Source organism: Cetorhinus maximus, chromosome 1 (assembly GCF_964194155.1).
Source record: "Cetorhinus maximus chromosome 1, sCetMax3.hap1.1, whole genome shotgun sequence".
NCBI lineage: Eukaryota > Metazoa > Chordata > Chondrichthyes > Lamniformes > Cetorhinidae > Cetorhinus > Cetorhinus maximus.
In genome coordinates, this window is record NC_135879.1 from 28,360,739 (window position 1) to 28,379,973 (window position 19,235).

General features: G+C 43.6%; 1 protein-coding gene across 4 annotated transcripts in view; it reads right to left on the reverse strand.

Annotated features, from left to right (window-relative positions):
* LOC144678942 (alpha-1,3-mannosyl-glycoprotein 4-beta-N-acetylglucosaminyltransferase B-like) overlaps nt 1-19,235 on the reverse strand; it is a 285,879-nt gene that overhangs the window by 81,039 nt on the left and 185,605 nt on the right. For all 4 annotated transcript variants that reach the window (XM_078539086.1, XM_078539067.1, XM_078539076.1 and 1 more), the window contains one exon: nt 15,613-15,688. In XM_078539086.1, the coding sequence (XP_078395212.1) occupies nt 15,613-15,688 (76 nt within the window). The remainder of the gene's footprint in view (nt 1-15,612; nt 15,689-19,235) is intronic.

Here is a 19,235-nt window from a genome sequence, read left to right on the forward strand (position 1 = left end):
ATTGCATTTGCCTTCCTAACTACCGACTCAACCTGCAAGTTAACCTTAAGAGAATCCTGGACTAGGACTCCCAAGTCCCTTTGCACTCCAGATTTCTGAATTTCATGGAACTGATGGAGGAGTGGAGCAGGGTGTCGTGGAGGGAATAGTCCCTAGGGAATGCTAATGGGTGGGGGGGGAGATGAGGGGAAGATGTGTTTGGTGGTGGCATCATGTTTGAGTTGGTGGAAATGGTGGAGGATGGTCCTTTGAATGCGGAGTCTGGTGGGGTGAAAAGTGAGGACAAGGGGGACCCTATCATGGTTCTGGGAGGGAGGGGAAGGTGTGAGGGAAGAGGCGTGGGAGATGGGTCAGAAGCAGCTGAGGGCCCTGTCAACCACAGTGGGGCAGGGAAACCTCGGTTAAGGAAAAAGGATGACATGTCAGAAGCGCCGTTTTGGAAAGTGGCATCATCAGAACAGATGCAACGGAGGCAAAGGAACTGAAAGAATGGGATGGAGTCCTTACAGGAAGCAGGGTGTGAGGAGCTGTAGTCGAGTTAGCTGTGGGAGTCAGTGGGCTTGTAATGAATATTGGTGGACAGTCTATCACCAGAAATGGAGATAGAGAGGTCAAGGAAGGGAAGGTAAGTGTCGGAGATGGACCATGTGAAGGTAATATCCTTATCCTTAATAGATAAGACCTTCTGTCATGCTCACAAGCCACTCTCCTGTCAGCTAGTTTTAGTTGCTCTGCTATAACATACTTAAGCACTACAGGTCTCTGTATATAAAGACAGGAGCAGCTCCACTTTTTCTGCAAACTCACGTTAATAAATATGGTAACATATGTTAACGCCCAAGTCTGAGAATTTTCAACAACAGCCTTGAAGCTGTATTGTGCAAGGATGAGCAAGTAAACACTGAACGTGTTGGTATTACATTCTGGTTCCTATTTTATTGGAGGTGTTACCCTGTACAAAATAAATAAGGTTAATGCCTCTGTTGCAACAGATACAGCAAGGAATGCATTAAGTGTTCATGCATTAAACCTTGATGAGACCTGGCCCAAAAAGAAAAATATTGATGCCTATTTTTGAATATCTATATGATATATTCATGACTAATAATACTGGTATCAAATGTATTGCTAAATTTAATATCACTAACTCCTGCTGCATCATACTATAATACTCATGGAATAAATGTTAAGAAGCCCCAAAAGCAAACAACTACCAGGGCTGAAAGGTGAATGGCTGGAGTCTACAATATCCAATATGTTTTCCTAGCACGTGCCAAGAGCATAAAATTTGAAAAATTTCATTTGGTGATGAGATGGAACCTTCTTGAAAATGAAGCCAGTGTGGCAGATATCCCAGTATGGTAGATTTTCTCCTTGGCAGGATGTTTTGAGTTTTGCATATGACAGCGGAGGTATATTCCTCTGTTGTTCTCTACTCCCCTCCAAGCAGCAGTGTTGCTATGACAAAGATAAAAAGAGTATCACTGGGAAATTCCTTGTTACTGCTCCAGTTCCATCAATGCTGCCTCAGCAGGAATGTAGTGTGCATTTGCAGGGTTTTTCTGGCCAGTGAATTAATTCAAGCAGAGTCTTTGAATGTTTTCAAGGCAGAGGTAAACAGATTCTTGATAAACAAGGGGGTGAAGGGTTATAAGGGGTAGGTGGGAGCTTTCAATAAGATCATAGCTGATTTGACTGTATGGAGGAGCAGGCTCGAAAGGCTGAATGGCCTACTCCTGCTCCTGGCTCATGTGTTAGTATGTTCGTTTAAGAGTGGGAACAACACTGAGGAATTTTACCAGCTTTTGTGCTCCAGAGAACGACAGGTCATTAGTTGGATAAATTCCTACCCAACATTTTCTCCTTGAATGTAGGGCTCACAATCTGAATAGAGATATGGCTATTTTCTTTGGGGAGCTCTTTGAACTTTATTATCATAAGCTGCAGGTCATCAGTGCTAAAATCAGAAGCTTTTCTTACTTTTGACATTAGCAAAGAGATTATTCTCTATGATTCCACCAAAAATCAGGCAGGATATATGGAATTCGAAACAGATTAGCTATGATCTCACAGAACGGTAGAACAGGCTTAAGGGGCTAAACGGTCTACCCCTGTTCCTATGTTTCCATAGGATTGCATTGGAGAATGTAATTATCTTATTATTCATTTTATTCCTTCCTGAACTCCTACCAGGACAGACACTGACCTCTACTTTCCAGTCCACTATATAAATGTAAATTGTGAGAGAGCGTTGGTCCTAAATCTCCTGAGGGTTCCCCATCTGTCCACTTACCCTTACTGCTACTTCCTCAGAGAAGATGGAAATTGGCCCTATGTCATATGTTATGAAATCCATTCTTTCTGTGCCTCTGTGTGCTAAGTTAACAGGCTATGGCGATTGTAACATTTAAGGCATAGGATGTTCCAATGCTTGTTACATTTCTTCCTGCCTAGTAACAACTGCAGGACCCTCTTGGATGTTGTGATAGGTCATCAGATCAGTTCAGTGGTCAATGAACAGCACTTCTTGGAGAGTCAGTTTATATTCAATCAGTCCGTTTAATCAGAAAAGAAATGTCCCAGGGAGAGGTCCTAAAATGAAGTCCCGGGTAAGAGACAAAGTAAGGGGACAGAAACAGGCCCCACATAAGTTAAGTAAAAATAAAGGAGCAGAGGAACAGGCTTCAAATTAAAGAAAGAGCTGCAGGGAGCAGACTTTAAGTGAAGTGGGCTCAGGATAAGCCCTGGTATTTTAAAAAGGCTCAGGAGAAGGCCTGAAGATCCAAGAAGACAGCCGAAGGTTGGTGCCTCCATGTTGTGGGCCGTTGCCCTGAGGTGCAGCGGTGTTCTGCTTGGCATGGCTGAAGATCTGAAATTGTGCTTGTAAGTTGATGTTCAAGTGTTATGGAAATCCAGGGGAATGTAATCTCGGAAGGGGAGATTGAAACACCGTGAGGTGGGTCGTCACTGAAACTTTCCCAGTTGGAGAGAATTCTGTGGAGAGAATTCCAAGGTGAGATCTTCGAAGGTGAATATTGGAAACCCTCTTGAGAGACCAAGTTTCAGTGAGATTGGCTGACTCACAGTGTGACTAATGTCTGAGTGGATTGTTGAGAAATGCATGGAATTTGTTTTGGTTGCATTTAGCATTTATTCTGTAATGCAGTGTGTTCGACCTCATAATTGTCTGATAATTTACATGTACCTCATACTTACCCTGGATGCTAGAGTATAAGATAGATATTGTAAATTATTTTATCTTTTAGATCTTGTATAGTAAAATTTATGTTTGATTGTTCAAATCCTGTGGAATCTTGTGGCTTTCATAATTTAGTAAGTGCCCTGTATAATTCAAACAAAATGTCATTGGTCCCGAACCAGCAACCAACAACCTGGGGTCTGGCCAAAAATTGCAACATAAATTGGGGGCTCTTGCGGGATTTTGAATCCACAGCCAAATTCGAGTGCTGACAGTTGCTGAGGTTAAGGTTGATAAGCTTTCCATAATGACTTTTATGATACTGATTGAAAAGTTGAATGACTTTGTCAATTGCTTAGGCTTTTCTGGAGAGGGAAGATTTATCCCCGAGTAATTTGCAACAATTAACCAAGACTAGGTTATTCACATTGGCAGAAGAGTTAAAGTTGGAGTTAAAAGCAGGGTCTAAGAAAGTAGGAATAATTGGGATTGGAAGAAGAGAAAGTTAATTCAGGTGGTAATTCTGTTGAGTTAGCTAGAATTCAGTTGCAGATGAGGTAGCTTGAGATAGAAAGAGATGCAGAAAAGCAGAAGCATATCTATTCCTCAGGCCCTTATATCCCTCCCTGGATCCAGAAAATTGAAAAAATGCGACTCCCGCCTGCCCATTTCATGTGTGCATCAAGTGTAAAAATGAACGGGCCTCTCAAAATTGGAGTCCATTGGTCCTAATTGCCTTTACAGGCCCTTTAATTAATGGTGGGCATGCTTTTGACATTCGCGTGCGGCCACCTCGCGTAACCTTGCATTGGGAACCCCTTCCGATGTCATCATGCGTGATTGGGACTGCCGGGCACCTACACGGGCCACAAAAAATTCTGGCCAGGGTCTCTTTCTTCGACTCACAGGAGAGTAAAAATAAACTGTGCTGTATTTTCACAAGAGTGATTGACAACAGCAAGCAAGTGGCCTGGTGAATAGAATGGAGATACCGAGGTCACTTTGCATATTTCCATGCTGGTAAAATTAGCATGTGATTTGACAAGTGAATTGCAAAGGATGACATTCACTAGATATTGTATGATGGCAAGACTGCCAATTTCAAAATGTCAAGCATGGAATATTAAAGTGAGTTATCAGCGATGAATTGCAAGCCAGAGGTGTTGAAACAGACCCATAGATCTATGATCACTTCCAGAGAAAAGATATTTTTGACTGGTTTTGCAGAGGTGATCTGTTCAAAATGTTCTGAGAGAAGGATGTCTGCCAAAATTTCAAATAGAAAAACTAAGAACTGGTAAGATCCTGGATGTTGTTTTGGCAACCTTCCTAGGAGAGCAGCTAGCTGTTGGCATATTAACAGGAGGTTATTAGATAGATTTATCCCTGTTCTCTGCTTATTAGCTGGACACTCAGCTGATATTCATACAATGTCTGTGCATGCTTATCTGGAAAACCAGCAAAAGCTGACTCACATTTTCAAGAAAGCTTATAACTCCATAAGTGAACTAGAAAGATGTCAATGAGATGTGAAAACAAATGCGATGGGTCAGGACGTCCCAAATAGAGCGCATGTGCCACATACAACCCTCAAGCCCTAGCAATCCAGGCCTCAAAGTCCAGGTAACTCAGCTGCATTTGCATTAATATTTCTTATTCATTAATTTATTCTATTTGAATTTTGTGGACTTGGACGTTTGGAAAGGGCTGTTCCAAATGCCTTTGCCTCATTAGTGAATAAAACCCAAATTAGAATGGATCTGTAAAGAGCGAAACACAATTAATATTTCAAGTCAAGACAGAAAATACTGGAAATACTCGGCAGGTCAGGCAGCATATGACCCTTCAACACAGACGTTTCTCTCCACAGATCTTGCCTGACGTGCTGAGTATTTCCAGCATTTTCTGTTTTTATTTCAGATTTTCAGAATCCGCAATAATTTACTTTTGTATTAACATTGTAAGTGAATGACCTTTGATCAGGACTGGAAAATATTAGAAATGAATTGCTTTCCAGCAAGTGCAGACCAGGGAAAAAGCTCCAACATAAACCTCTTTCCTTTGTTCTCTTTACCTGGTGCCTCCCTTTACCTTGGCCCTGCACTTGCTCTCATCTTCCAGTTCTGATGAAAGGTCACTGACATAAAACAGTGGCCCCAATATTAACTGGGGGCTGTGGGGAAGAGGTATTCCAATATTGTTTGGTAACCTGGAAGTCAATTCAGTGTAGCTGTCTGTTCTATTTTAATGCATTTAGCCCTTTATAGTTTTACTTCCGGGTTTGACATTGGTCACACAACAGCGGGCAAGGACCTGCATGTCACAATCTCAACTAGTGTATTTAAAAGGCCAATCCAAAAATTGGATTTGGAGGAATTGGGAGTTGGAAGCAAGAGAGGAAAATTTTCAGAATGGATTTAGGACAGTCAAAGATTGCACCCTGCTTTAATGGTGCCTCCTTTGATGCACTGCTAGTGGCTATGAGGAGCTGGAGACAGATAATCTTGGAGATACTGGCTAAATGTGGCCATGAAGGTCAGCAGTAGGATCATAGAGTCACATTCCTGGATTCAGAGCAGGAAGAGCATTAATGACCTAACCAGTTGCACATTCACCCAAATCCTGCTATGCACATCGTTCCCACCTCCAACATTGCCTAGTCCATCACATTGTTCCCATCCATCTGCTGCCCTTATTCTTCTAGGTGGTAGAGGTCCCGGGTTTGGAAGGTGCTATCGAAAGAGCCAGCACACCAAGGCTCCTTCGACAACTCCTTTCAAACCTGTGACCTCTGCCACCTAGAAGGACAAGGGCAGCAGATGCATGGGAACACCACTGTTTGCAAGTTCTCCTCCAAGCCACACACCATCCTGACTTGGAACTATATTGCCATTCCTTCACTGTCGCTGAGTTGAAATCCTGGAACTTCCTTCCTAACTGCACTGTGGTTGTTCCTACAACACATGGACTGCAGCAGTTTAAGAAGGCAGCTCACCACAACTTCTCATGGACAATTAGGGATGGGAAAAAAATGCTGTCTTAGCCAGCGACGCCCACATCCCATGAAAGAATAAAAGAAAACCATACTTCTCTCACTATGCACTTACTCATATTCCCATCTATTCATCCATCACTAACACTCAGCCTCATCTTGATGCAGTTTCCTTCCTCTCCCTGACAGTCATCTTTACCAAATGCACAATATTTATCAGGTGAATGTATGTTACTTATTGGTCAGCTCTTCCCTCCATGGCAGGAGTAGAGAGTGCAAAACACTCAGTCTTCTTGAATTTATTTCGACAGTGCATGAAAGAGGATCATCTTCATAATGATAAGTTGCAACATTCTTACTCTGCCAGTACTAATTCATATCTATTCTATCTGTCAGGACTTCACATGTGCAGCAGCACTCACTGGCAATGGATCCTCAGAGGAGTGGGTTTCTTCTGAAGGTGCACTGCCACAGGACCAATTTTAACTATGCAACAGCTCAGATACTCATACTTTGGTGAGTCCAGTTACACAGATGGTTAGGTTTTCACCTGGTGAACTAAATTCACGTGAGCAAGAGCAGGTGGTAGTGGCAGAGGCAGCAGTAGTGAGTTCATGTCAGAGGGTGCAGCCCTTCCAAAGCTCTGCTCAGCTGGGCACAGATGCTGTACCCTGGGAGCTGTCAATGGAAAGGAGAATCAGTGAGCAACAACACAGAGAATGTGAGATGTACTGACAGGGCTACTACACTGTTCATGACTACAGAATGAATGGAGGAGCCTCAAGCATGTGTGGGTTGATATTGCAGGACATTGCAATAGTGTCTACTTACATAGATACGTGGCCAATTCTGTGGATCATCAATCACAGGAATCAAATGAGTTCATGCAGGTCTTGTTCACAGCCGTGCAGATTCTAGATGTCTGCCACCTTAAATAAGATGACAGATACCTTAGCCTTGGCCTTATAGCGTGTCAGTGACCTACACCAAAGTGTTCTCCAGCAGAGCTCTAGCAGTAAAGTGTGGCTGGCTAATGAGATGAAACAGAAAGAGGGCATGGAACTAGTAACTCTACTCAAAACACTTCCACTTCTCACCCATTGCCCCCTCCCCCCACACACTCAGTCAGTACCTGACATGCTGCATGTTCTCCCGATGGCCGAGTCTGCCCCTGTACAGGTGCAGGTGGAGCACTCTTTGACTGGGTCCACTAAGGTGCCAAAACACAGACGTCATCAGCCAAGGACACCTCAGCAGTCAGAACTAGGTTCTGAGCAACCTGCCTGCCTCTATCTCTGCTGAAGTCACAGGGGTTCTATCATGTAGGCGTGATAGGGAAGGAAAGAATAAAGTTTCGTAGTTGACCAGATAAATGTACATGGGTGAATGAGGGAATATTCTGATATGAGTTTTCCAGCCTTTAGAAGAATTACATAAATTGTATTATTTTGCTCCACTTTTCTGTCTTGCCTATTCTTGGTTGTTGGGTAGCAAGATAGAGAAAGACTACCGGCATGATTTTTTGGATGGCGAGGCTTCCCACTGCCACTGAAAAAGTCGGCAGGGATTGTATCCCAGCTCCTGACAGCTGCTCCGCAGCCATTTGACACTCTGTGGAGTTTAATTAGCTGGAGGCAGGACTTCTGCCCTATCTCTGATAGGTTGGCAGCTCTCTTGTCCCAGCAGCACCACCGGAAGTGGTGGCCACGGCTGGGACTACACCCAGTCGCAGCAAAGAAGAAAGGATCCAGACGAAAGGTGAGTACAGGAGGTCTCTAGGCGGGTCAGGGCAGGAGGCCCAGGGGTTGGGGCTTCAGCAAGTGGGGTGGGGTGGGGGCCTGGTTCCAAAGGCCAGGGGGTGGGAAGCCACCTGGGTGATTAAGGGGGACAGAGCATAGGAAAGGGAGCAAGTGCTGGAGGTGCCCCCTCCTTCCCACTCGAGGCCCAAGCAGGCTAATATGCTGGGCCTCCGCCCCATCCCTGCAAACCAGTTCCCAGGGGACTGTAAAATTCTGCCCTTGCATTTATATAGCACTTTTCATGACCACCGGATGTCTCAAAGCACTTTACAACCAATGAAGTACTTTTGAAGTGCAGTCACGTAGGAAATACAGCAGCCAATATGCACTCAGCAAATTCCCACAAACAGTCATAATGACCAGATAATCTGCTTTTTGTGATGTTGATTGAGGGATAAATATTGGCCAGGACACCAGGGACTGCTCCCTTACACTTCTTTGAAATAGTGCCATGAGATTGTTTACATCCACCCAAGCAGGCAGATGGGGCCTCAGTTTAATGCATCATCTGAAATACGGCGCCTCTGACAGTGCAGCACCTCAGACATGCACTGGAGCGTCAGCCTTGATATTTGTACTCAAGTCACCTTTTCAGTTGTTTGATGATGAATAGGAAGACATTAATTGATGGGGTCCATTGGGGGAATGCACAGTGGGTGGTTAGATGTTTGCAGGACTGCTTTGTGTCTTTGGCATTGGATGGGGTAAGGGCGACAAGGGTTGCGCAGGGAAGAGTGGGCATTGAATGTGGTTCTTACATGGGTCCACTGGTGGCTACTAAATGAACCAAACATTAACAAGAGTATCCTTGGCATCCTAAGCAGCAAAATAAGTGGCTGGTACTACATTAACATCATCCTGGGGAGACAGTGGCATAATGGTAATGTCATTGGAGTAGTAATCCAGATGCCCAGGCTAATACTCTAGGGACATGAGTTGAAATCCCACCACAGCAGCTGGCCCATCTCTGATAGGTTGGCAGCTCTCTTGTCCCAGCAGCATTTATTAAATTAATAAATAAATCTGGAATTGAAAGCTAGTCTCAGTGATGGTGACCATGAAGCTATCATTGATTGTCATAAAAACACATCTGGTTCATTAATGTCCTTTCGGAAAGGAAATCTGCCATATTTACCTGGTCTGTTCCTACAAGTGACTTCAGGCTCACAGCAATGTGGTTGACTCTTAACTGCCCTATGAAATGGCCCAGCAAGCCACTCAGTTCAAGGGCAATTAGGGATGGGCAACAAATGCTGATCTTGTCAGTGACACCCACATCCCTTGAAAGAATGAATTTTTTAAAAATCCTCTTTGTCCTCCTTGGATTCATCCATAGACAATGAGTGTTATGCACCTTGTCCAGTCCAGCTCCAGTCCTTGCTGCTGTGCAATGTTGTGAAGAGTGCAGCATACCATGAGCATCGCAGACACCCTGGCTGATTTCTACTGAAGGATGCCTCAATATCTGTCCAAACACTTGAGGCACAACCTCAGCATGTTGATCACTTGCTCAATGATATATCTGATGATCATATTGCTTTCATTGTACAGCTCTTGGCCCTGAATTTTTAGGATGGCGGGGTCTTGTTTCCCACCATCAGAAGAGTTGGCGGGGAACACATTCCCATCGACTTTGACTGCCTTGCAGCCAATTTACGCTCCAACGATTGTTAATTGGCTGCAGACGGGACTTCCGTCCCTCACTTGGGAGGATGTCCTGCCTTAGAGAGCTGTTGGCCAATCTGACAGTGCTGCAGTGGACAGAACAGGAAGTTCAAAAAGATGTTGGAGACAACTTCGGAGACTATGTCCGGGAACTGGAGGTCCAGGTTAGTTCAAGGGGTCCCAGGGAGGGGAGCGTAGGGAAGGTCCGGGAGCGTAAGAGGGGGGTGATCGGGGTCTCAGGGGAGAGGCTGTGGGGAGAGAGAGGTCCGGAGGCCACCGGACTTTAAGGGGGAAGGGGGTGCCCGACTTCAGATGGGGACTTCTGTTGGAGGCACCCACCCACTCCCCCACCTTTTCCGCCCTGGATGTAACTTTGATGTATTTCGGGCTTCCCTCATGGAGGTTCAATCTTCCTACCAGCCTAGGGCAAGGGCAGGCTTCCCGTCTGAGGTGTTTCCCGCCCCAGCATAAAATTGCTGTGTGGTTAGGATGGGCAGGAATCTGGAGAGAATTCTGTCCCTTCAATTTCACACCCCCCTCGCCTAAAAGCCCTCTAGTGAAGGAGAGCTAAATTCAGGCCTTGGGCTTTAATGGGTTGGATTTCTCCTGGCTTTTGTCAGTCAAGTTTCAGTTACCCCCTGTATCTGCTTGCAGGCCTAACAAAGTCAGGGAGCCTGAAGTGCTGCAGGATGAAAGCATCATCATGGTGTACACCTACAGCACAACGATGGAGGGGCCACATCTTGCACTGCACAAATACTCTTGGTTGTTCTGAGAATGCCTGAATTGCCTTGTGTGTGCAGTCAAAGATGCCCTGTACCTGTGTGGGGTACCAACCAGTGATGCAAGCCCTAACACCTGCTTCTTCTGACTGGTCTAATCACAAGGAAAGTTCACATAATTGCCAGCCCTGTGAAACAACCCTTCAATCACATGCTTTATGCATTTGTGTGCTGCTGATTGGGAGATCCTGATACATCTTTGCAGACACCTGGAAGGATCTGCAGGCAAAAAAGTTAAAGTGGGAATGGCCACTTTGACAATAACAGAGGCCACACATTACCAGGGTTCAACAGGGAGCACATCTTCTTATCTTCTTCTAGAAGGCTGTAGAGGCCACCGCCTGATATGATAATTTGAGCCTCTGGAAGCACCGTTGTTGCAAAAAATCAAGGAAGCTTAGCCCCTGCCTATAGAACCTATTTCAGAGGTGTGCTTCCTGCAAACTGCACCTCTCCATTGCTCCCCTCTGTGTTGTAGGTCTGTCAACAGCAGACTGTTGCTGCTGGTCATATTGGTGCACATCCGAGATCCAACCAAACCTGATATATTATCTGAAAGATAAAATATAAACTCTTAGCAAAAGAACCATGAACAAGCTATTTCTCACTCGTAGGTATGAAAGCAGCTTTGATCACAGAACTTATTGGAATACTTGCATGAATTTAATGAAACTTGTGAATTGCTGTTGTGTTCTTGCCTTGGTTTCAATGGTGAGTTTTAGGAAGTCTGGAAATCCTGTAAATGTGCAGTTGAGTTTGAAACTGGGTTGCAATTTTACATAATTAAGCAATTATCATATTTAAATAATAATCCAGCTCTCCCAACGGAGTTATGTACAACCAACCCAACATACCTGACTTGCCAAAGTCGACAAGTTGGAGCCAATTTGGTGTAACTCCTACAATTTTGACAACTGATTGTTGTGCAAAATGCAAAATATCGCAGTAATGCTGTGAAAGAGTTTTGTTGAGGCACGCTGTTGGAGTAGCTTAGAAGGAACTTTGGTTTGTACTTCACCTGGCCCAGCTATGTTTTGCATAGGAAATGAACATATTAACATTCCTAAAAACAAAAAACTACTGCGGATGCTGGAAATGCAAAACAAAAACAAAATTACCTGGAAAACCTCAGCAGGTCTGGCAGCATCAGCGGAGAAGAAAGGAGTTGACGTTTCGAGTCCTCATGACCCTTCAACAGAACTGAGCAATATCAGGAGAAGGGTGAAATATAAGCTGGTTTAAGGTGGGGGTGGGGGGGTTGGGGGAGAGAAGTTGGGGTGGGGTGTGGTTGTAGGGACAAGCAAGCAGTGATAGGAGCAGATCATCAAAAGATGTTACAGACAAAGGAACAAAGAGGTGTTAAAGGTGGTGATATTATCTAAGAGAATGTGCTAATTAAGAATGGATGGCAGGACACTCAAGGTACAGCTCTAGTGGGGGTGGGGTGGAAAGACTGACAGGGCATTACAGGTATAGATTTAAAAATAATGGAAATAGGTGGGAAAAGAAAAATCTATATAAATTATTGGAAAAAACAAAAGGGAGGGGGAAGAAACGGTCTCCTCTACATTGGAGAGACCAAACGAAAACTGGGCGACCGCTTTGCAGAACACCTGCGGTCTGTCTGCAAGAAAGACCCAAACCTCCCTGTCGCTTGCCATTTTAACACTCCACCCTGCTCTCTTGCCCACATGTCTGTCCTTGGCTTGCTGCATTGTTCCAGTGAAGCCCAACGCAAACTGGAGGAACAGCACCTCATCTTCCGACTAGGCACTTTACAGCCTTCCGGACTGAATATTGAATTCAACAACTTTTGATCTTGAACTCCCTCGTCCATCCCCACCCCCTTTCCGTTTCTTCCCCCTCCCTTTTGTTTTTTCCAATAATTTATATAGATTTTTCTTTTCCCACCTATTTCCATTATTTTTAAATCTATACCTGTAATGCCCTGTCAGTCTTTCCACCTCACCCCCAGTAGAGCTGTACCTTGAGTGTCCTGCCATCCATTAATTAGCACATAATCTTAGATAATATCACCACCTTTAACACCTCTTTGTTCCTTTGTCTGTAACATCTTTTGATGATCTACTCCTATCACTGCTTGCTTCTCCCTACAACCACCACTCACCCCCAACTTCTCTCCCCCAACCCTCCCCCCCACCCCCCCATCTTAAACCAGCTTATATTTCACCCTTCTCCTGATATTGCTCAGTTCTGTTGAAGGGTCATGAAGACTCGAAACGTCAACTCCTTTCTTCTCCGCCGATGCTGCCAGACCTGCTGAGTTTTTCCAGGTAATTACATTAACATTCCTCACCTGTTCATTAGATATGAAAAATAGATACACAAAGAAATGATTGTCAACAGATAGGGATAGATTTGCAACTTGTCACCTGGGAGTTGCTCATTATATAATAACCTGTTATAGAAACAATCTTATTTTTATGGAAGTAAATGCAAATTATTTTATGTGGTAGGTATAAATGAAAATATGGAGTAGATTTTCAATCTCGTAACATAAAACTGGTTTTGTGAAATAAGCTACCCAATTGCTGAAATCTATTTCATAATTTGTTTTGTACCTTTTTTCTTCCAGGGCACTTAGGAATATGAAATAAATTGCCTTGAGAGAAAAAAAAGTACAAAAAAACTTATGAAATAGATTTCAACAATTGGATAGCTTATTCCGCAACACTAGGGCACTTAGGGATATGAAATAAATTGCCCTGAGAACAACATATATATGATCATATAAATTAGTAGCAGGGGTAGGCCACTGAGCCCTTCGAGCCTGCTTTGCCATTCAATAGGCTGAATGTTCCCCCCGTCGGGAATGAAGTTGAAGGGCGGGTACGAACAGGCGCGCTTCCGATCGGCGCCCCCAATTGGGGGCGCACCGCCATTTTGCGTGGGCGGGCCAATTATGGCCCGCCCAGCGTGACATCCGCACAGAAGCGCTATGTGCTTCCTGTGCAAGCGGGGGGGAATCCCAAAATTGAGAGTGTGATATTTCGCGCATGCACACGCAAGAGCGCATTCATCTCCCTGAGGCTAAGTTCAGCCTCAGGGAAATTGGCTCTAAATGTAAAAAACCTAAAAATAGAAAAATAAAATTTCCCTAACATGTCCCCTCATGTGACAATGTCACATGAGTTGGGACATGTCCATAATTTTCACAAAAACTTTATTAAAATTTTAAAAAACCCATGGATGAGGTTTCATGCTTTTTCTAATTCGCGCCGGGTCTCCTGGCCTGCCCGCCAACCTTAAGGTTGGATTGGCAGGTCCTTTAATTACTTAATTGACTCTGTCAATGGCTTCAATTGGCTATTGACAGGTCGGCGGGCGCGCAGCTGATTTTGCTGCGCCCCCGCCTACCTGAAAATTTAAATGGGATGCAGTGACGTCGGGAATTCCCCCCGATGTCACCGCACGTCATTTTACGCTTTGGCGAGCAAGCCCTGCCCCCGCTCGCCAACGTGTAAAATCCTACCCAATAAGATCATGGTTGATCTGATTTCAACCTCAACTCCACATTCCTGCCTTTGCCTGATAACCTTTTACCCCCTTGCTTATCAAGAATCTATCTACCTCTGCCTTAAAAATATTCAAAGATTCTGTCTCCACTGCCTTTTGAGGAAGAGAATTCCAAAGATTCACGACCCTCTGAGAGAAAAAAATTCTCCTCATCTCTGTCTTAAATGGGCGAGCCCTTATTTTTAAACAGTCACCTCGAGAGCAAACATCCTTCCCACATCCACCCTGTCAAGTCCCCTCAGGATCTTATATGTTTCAATCACGTTGCCTCTTACTCTTCTAAACACCAGTGGATACAAGCCTAGCCTGTCCTACCTTTCCTCATAAGACAGCCTACCCATTCCAGGTATTAGTCTGGTAAACCCTCTCTGAACAGCTTCCAACGTATTTACATCCTTTCTTAAATAAGGAGACCAATACTATACACAGTTAGACCAATACTGTACACCGAAGATGATTGTGGTAGTCTTCTACATAATGGAAGGGGTTGCGAGCAGATGAAGGGATAACCATGTTGGAGTCACAAGTAGGCCAGACTGAATAGAGGTGGTAAGCTCCTTTCCCTGAAAGATTTATTGAGCCAATCAGTCATTTTTCCTGCTGCTGGCACATAACATACCAGACTTATTGAATTCAATTTGCAACTGTGCAATTTGAGCTATTAAGCCGTGGGTTACTAGGCTAGTACCATGACCACAACACTACTGTACTGCCTCCTCAAATTGCATAAAATTACATATAATTTATAGCACAGAAATAGTGTATTTGGTTCAATTTTTCTGTACTTGTGTTGATGCTTCACATCAACTTCATTTAATCTTATTTGCTTATCCTTCTAAGCAATGATTACTTGGCGAGAAAACATCTGGCATCGTGTTACAGTTCATTCACGAGTCTGAGCTGCTGTGCCAACATGCACTTTTCTATGCATGTTGTAGTCTGGAACCATGGACAGTGATAGTAGAGGCTCCAATTTTCTTTCCATCACATGGCTGACCAGGAATCTCTCCCACTCTTACCACCTACCATTGGTGTGTGTTGGAAGAATTTGCAGGTTGACACTCCATTATGCACACACCTTCCTTGGTCATCAAATCCTGGGTGGGATTCAAAGCCAGAACATCTGGCTCAGAGGCAGGCACACTACCCACTGTGCCACAAGATCTCTGGTGAGAACATACTTGAAGAAAAATTGACAATTCAGTCCTCTCTCAAAAATAAAGTGCAAAAAATTGATGATGCATATTCAACATATTTAGTTTGACTTTGCTGAAAGAACTTATGCCAACGTTTGTGAGAAGTTAGAATAAAGAAGCATGCAACCATTTTGTTGTATGATTTCTGTTCCCTGCACTCTCCCCTTGGGCTTTTTCAAACTGATTCCATTAGGAAACAAACTACGCAATGGATTCAGATGAAGCTTCAAACTAACGATCTTCACTGCAGTTATTATAACCTGATATTTTCCAGTAGCTGCAGCTATTGCATTTGAAAGCTATTAAATCCTTGTGTCTAAGTCCCATGAGTTGACTTATTAGTGGAACATACAATATTAGATCTCTTGTCTTGGATTTGATTACTTTGGAGGGCTAGATTTATCTAGGAAAACTGTGTAACATAATGCTGCTGTTACCATACCTGTAAATAGAAAGCTCCTTTAGCTTGAGCATACATCATTAAAAAGCTGTAGTCCAAATTCTGCTTTGTTCTCCACCTGAAAGCAGAAATGGTCATATATAAATCATTGGAACTGTCAGCACATTAAGTTCGCAAATGATTTGAATTAGGGAAATGAAAATAGATTCAGCTAACTATATACCATCAACATTTTGGCTTAGCGGTAGGCATTCATTTCTGGTTAATTGAAGTGTTATGTATGTATGTACTTATACACCTTTTTACTTCTCAAGCATTGCCAAAATCAGGTGAATTTTTTTCATGCTGCTTGAGTGCACATGGAGATCCTGCAAGATTTGGCTCGGTGTTTCAATCTTTATTTGAGAAAAGTTCCAAAATTCAATCAAGCTAGTTTGATGACTTTTTTCAGAAAATAATTTAACAAGGTACCATAGTGCCACAAATCAGTGACCCTGTTAGTGCACTTCTTGCAGTAGCATTGTGGAAGGGACATGAGCTAAGTTTGACCTGATATGCTTCAGGAGTTTCCACGGAGCTTTGTAAGGAATGGAGCCACTATCCACCACAAACAAGGCCAACAGCATAGGAGAGAATCTGGACAGAATTGGTGAGTAGTAGCCAAGGACTCCCCACATCCCCAGTCTGGCAACATATTGGTAGACTGGTACACAGAGTGAAGCTAGACATAACAAACATCCGAATTGCAGAGGTGGGGCCCACATAGGGGCTCAGGCCTTTACAAAGGAGGCTGATGGAACAGTTACTGGCACCCCCCACTTGAATTCATAACCTTTCCACAATGGCAGGCAACAAAATGCATCCCTTGTGCCACATGAAGGCATGGCATTAACTCTAGTAACATCAGCAGTAAAGACCACTGTTGGGAAGGTTCTGGCATTTATGTGGTTTTGAGCCACCACCAAATATGGGACAAGCTTCTCATGGTCTACGTTATGTAGAATCCTAAAAACAGCAATCACCTCTCAACTTTCTCTTTTCTAGTGACAATATACCCAATTTACATTAATACTCTTCAAAATCCAATCTTTCCATGCCTGTTCTATATCCTTTCAATAGCTGAAATATCTTTTTTGTACTTTGGCAATGAGAGTTGTACACAGTATTCTTAGTGTGGTCGCACCAATGATTTATAAAGTGTCAGGATTACTTCACTGCTTCAGCTTAATATTAAACTTTTAATAAATCCCAATAACTGGTTTGTTTTACTCAATGCCATTGAGCTTTGTTTCAATAGTTTCGATGTATTGTCAGTCAGGACCCTCAGATCTCTTCAATTTTCCATCCACACTATTTTATAGACTCAGACATTTACAGCATAGAAGGAGGCCACTTGGCCCATCGTGTCCATGCCGGTCAACAAAGGTCTGACTACACTAATCCATTTTCCAGTGCTTGGCCCATAGCCCTGGAGGCTATGGCAATGCTAGTGAATATCTAAATACTTCTTAAATGTTACGAGAATTTCTGACTCAACCACCTTTTAGGCAGTGAGTTCTAGACTCCCACCACCCTCTGGGTGAAAATATTTCTTCTTGACTCCCCTCTTAGTCTTCTACCTCTTACTTTAAATCTATGCCCCCTGGTTATTGAGCCCTCTACTAATGGAAAAAGTGCCTTCCTATCCACCCTATCTATGCCCCTCATAATCTTATATGCCTCTATGAGGTCCCCTCTCAACCTTTTCTGTTCCAAGGAAAACAACCCCAGCCTATCCAATCTTTCATCATAGCTCAGACCCTCCAGCTTAGGCAGCATCCTGGTAAATCTCCTCTGCACCATCTCCAGTGCAATCACATCCTTCCTATAATGTGGTGACCAGAACTGCAGTACTCCAGTTGTGGCCTAACCAGCATTTTATACAGTTCCAACATAACCTCCCTGCTCTTGTATTCTATACCTCAGCTAATAAAGGCAAGTATCCCATATGCCTTCTTAACCACCTTATCTAACTGCCCTGCTACCTTCATGGATCTGTGGATATGCACACTAAGGTCCCTCTGATCTTTAGTACTTTCCAGGGTCCTACCATTCATAATGTAATCCCTTGCCTTGTTAGCCCTCCCCAAGTGCATTACCTCACACTTTTCCGGGTTGAATTGCATTTGCCACTGCTCTGTCCACCTGACCAGTCCATTTAAGTAATAGTCCCTCCCTATATTGTTTTGTCTTCGTGTGAAGCATTTTGCATTCCTCTACATTGGATTGAATCTGCTACCTGCCTGCCCAATCTCCAGCTATATTCACATCCTCCTGTAGCTAATCCTGTTTAACTTTGGAGCCTACCAGTTTCATTAGCTTGGTATAATCTATAAATTTAGCTGTTGTGCTTGTGACCTCTAACTTCAGATCATGCATGAAGTTATTAAACAAAAGAAGTCCCAAAACTATGCAAGAGCCCCATTGATAACATTCTCCCAGATTGATGGCAGTCACTGTATCACTAACCTTTGGGTTTTTATTGGCAACCAATTATGTATCCATTTTAAATTATTTCAGTTGATTCCCATTTTCTTTATTTTCAGTGTCAATCTCTCCAGAGGAACTGTATCAAAGGCCTTACTGAAATTCAGGTCTTACTGAAATCCAAAATACACGACATACACTAATTATCCCCAGGAGCCTCCTTTATCACACTCTCAAAGAAAAATAGTACGTTAGGGGTGATGAAATGGTTTTAGGATCATTTACCTTTACAGATGCTCCCCATGGTAAGGAAAAAAAAAATGAATTTGAAAAGGATTTTAAAACATTTTACATCCAGCAGGTTAAAACTTGATTCCTCCAGGATCAAACAGTCAATATAAACACAGGGTTGAAAATCTGCGACAGGTAGAGGGGTCAGAATGTGCATGCTAGGGGAATCACACTCAACGGAAGGGCAAGCTGAGAATGAGGCTACAAAATCATAACTTTGATTCTCTGATCCACTCTCCTTTAAGAGCGTAGTCCCCACTGTGAGTACGTGTTTGTGGAACTCCCTACAGAGGAATTGACCTGGTGTCCTCTGGAGGCAGACCTACTTTGCTTGAATGCAGTTTTTTTTTGTTATCAAGGAGCAAATTAAAATTTGGCAGAAACATTTTATACAATGTGAATGGTGAATAATGAGAGAAGAAGATAACTAATTAGATAGGAAAATGCTGCTCCATGGCTGCTGTCTACATCTGCACACAAATGAGTTGATCTTGCATGATAATATGAGGTCAATTGATTTACGCCATTTACTGGCAGTCCTAATGGTAATGCTGGCAGGGGAGGGGAGCCAGAACATGAATGTCAGTATTACAATGAAGGATTGATTATTGCCTATGGAGCACTAACTTCATGGCAGAGGCAGGGGATCAACAATGGCGATGGAGTATTTACGCTTTTGGAGACTAAAGTGCAGGAGACAAGGGGCAGAATTTTGCCGTCGGCGAGCAGGGGGTGGGGCCCGCTCGCCGACGCATAAAATGATGCGCGGTGACGTCGGGCGGAATCCCCAACATCATCCCGCTCCATTTAAATTTTCAGGAAGGCGGGGGTGCAGCAAAATCAGCTGCGGGCCCGCCGACCTGTCAATGGCCAATTGAGGCCATTGACAGGATCATTTAAACAATTAA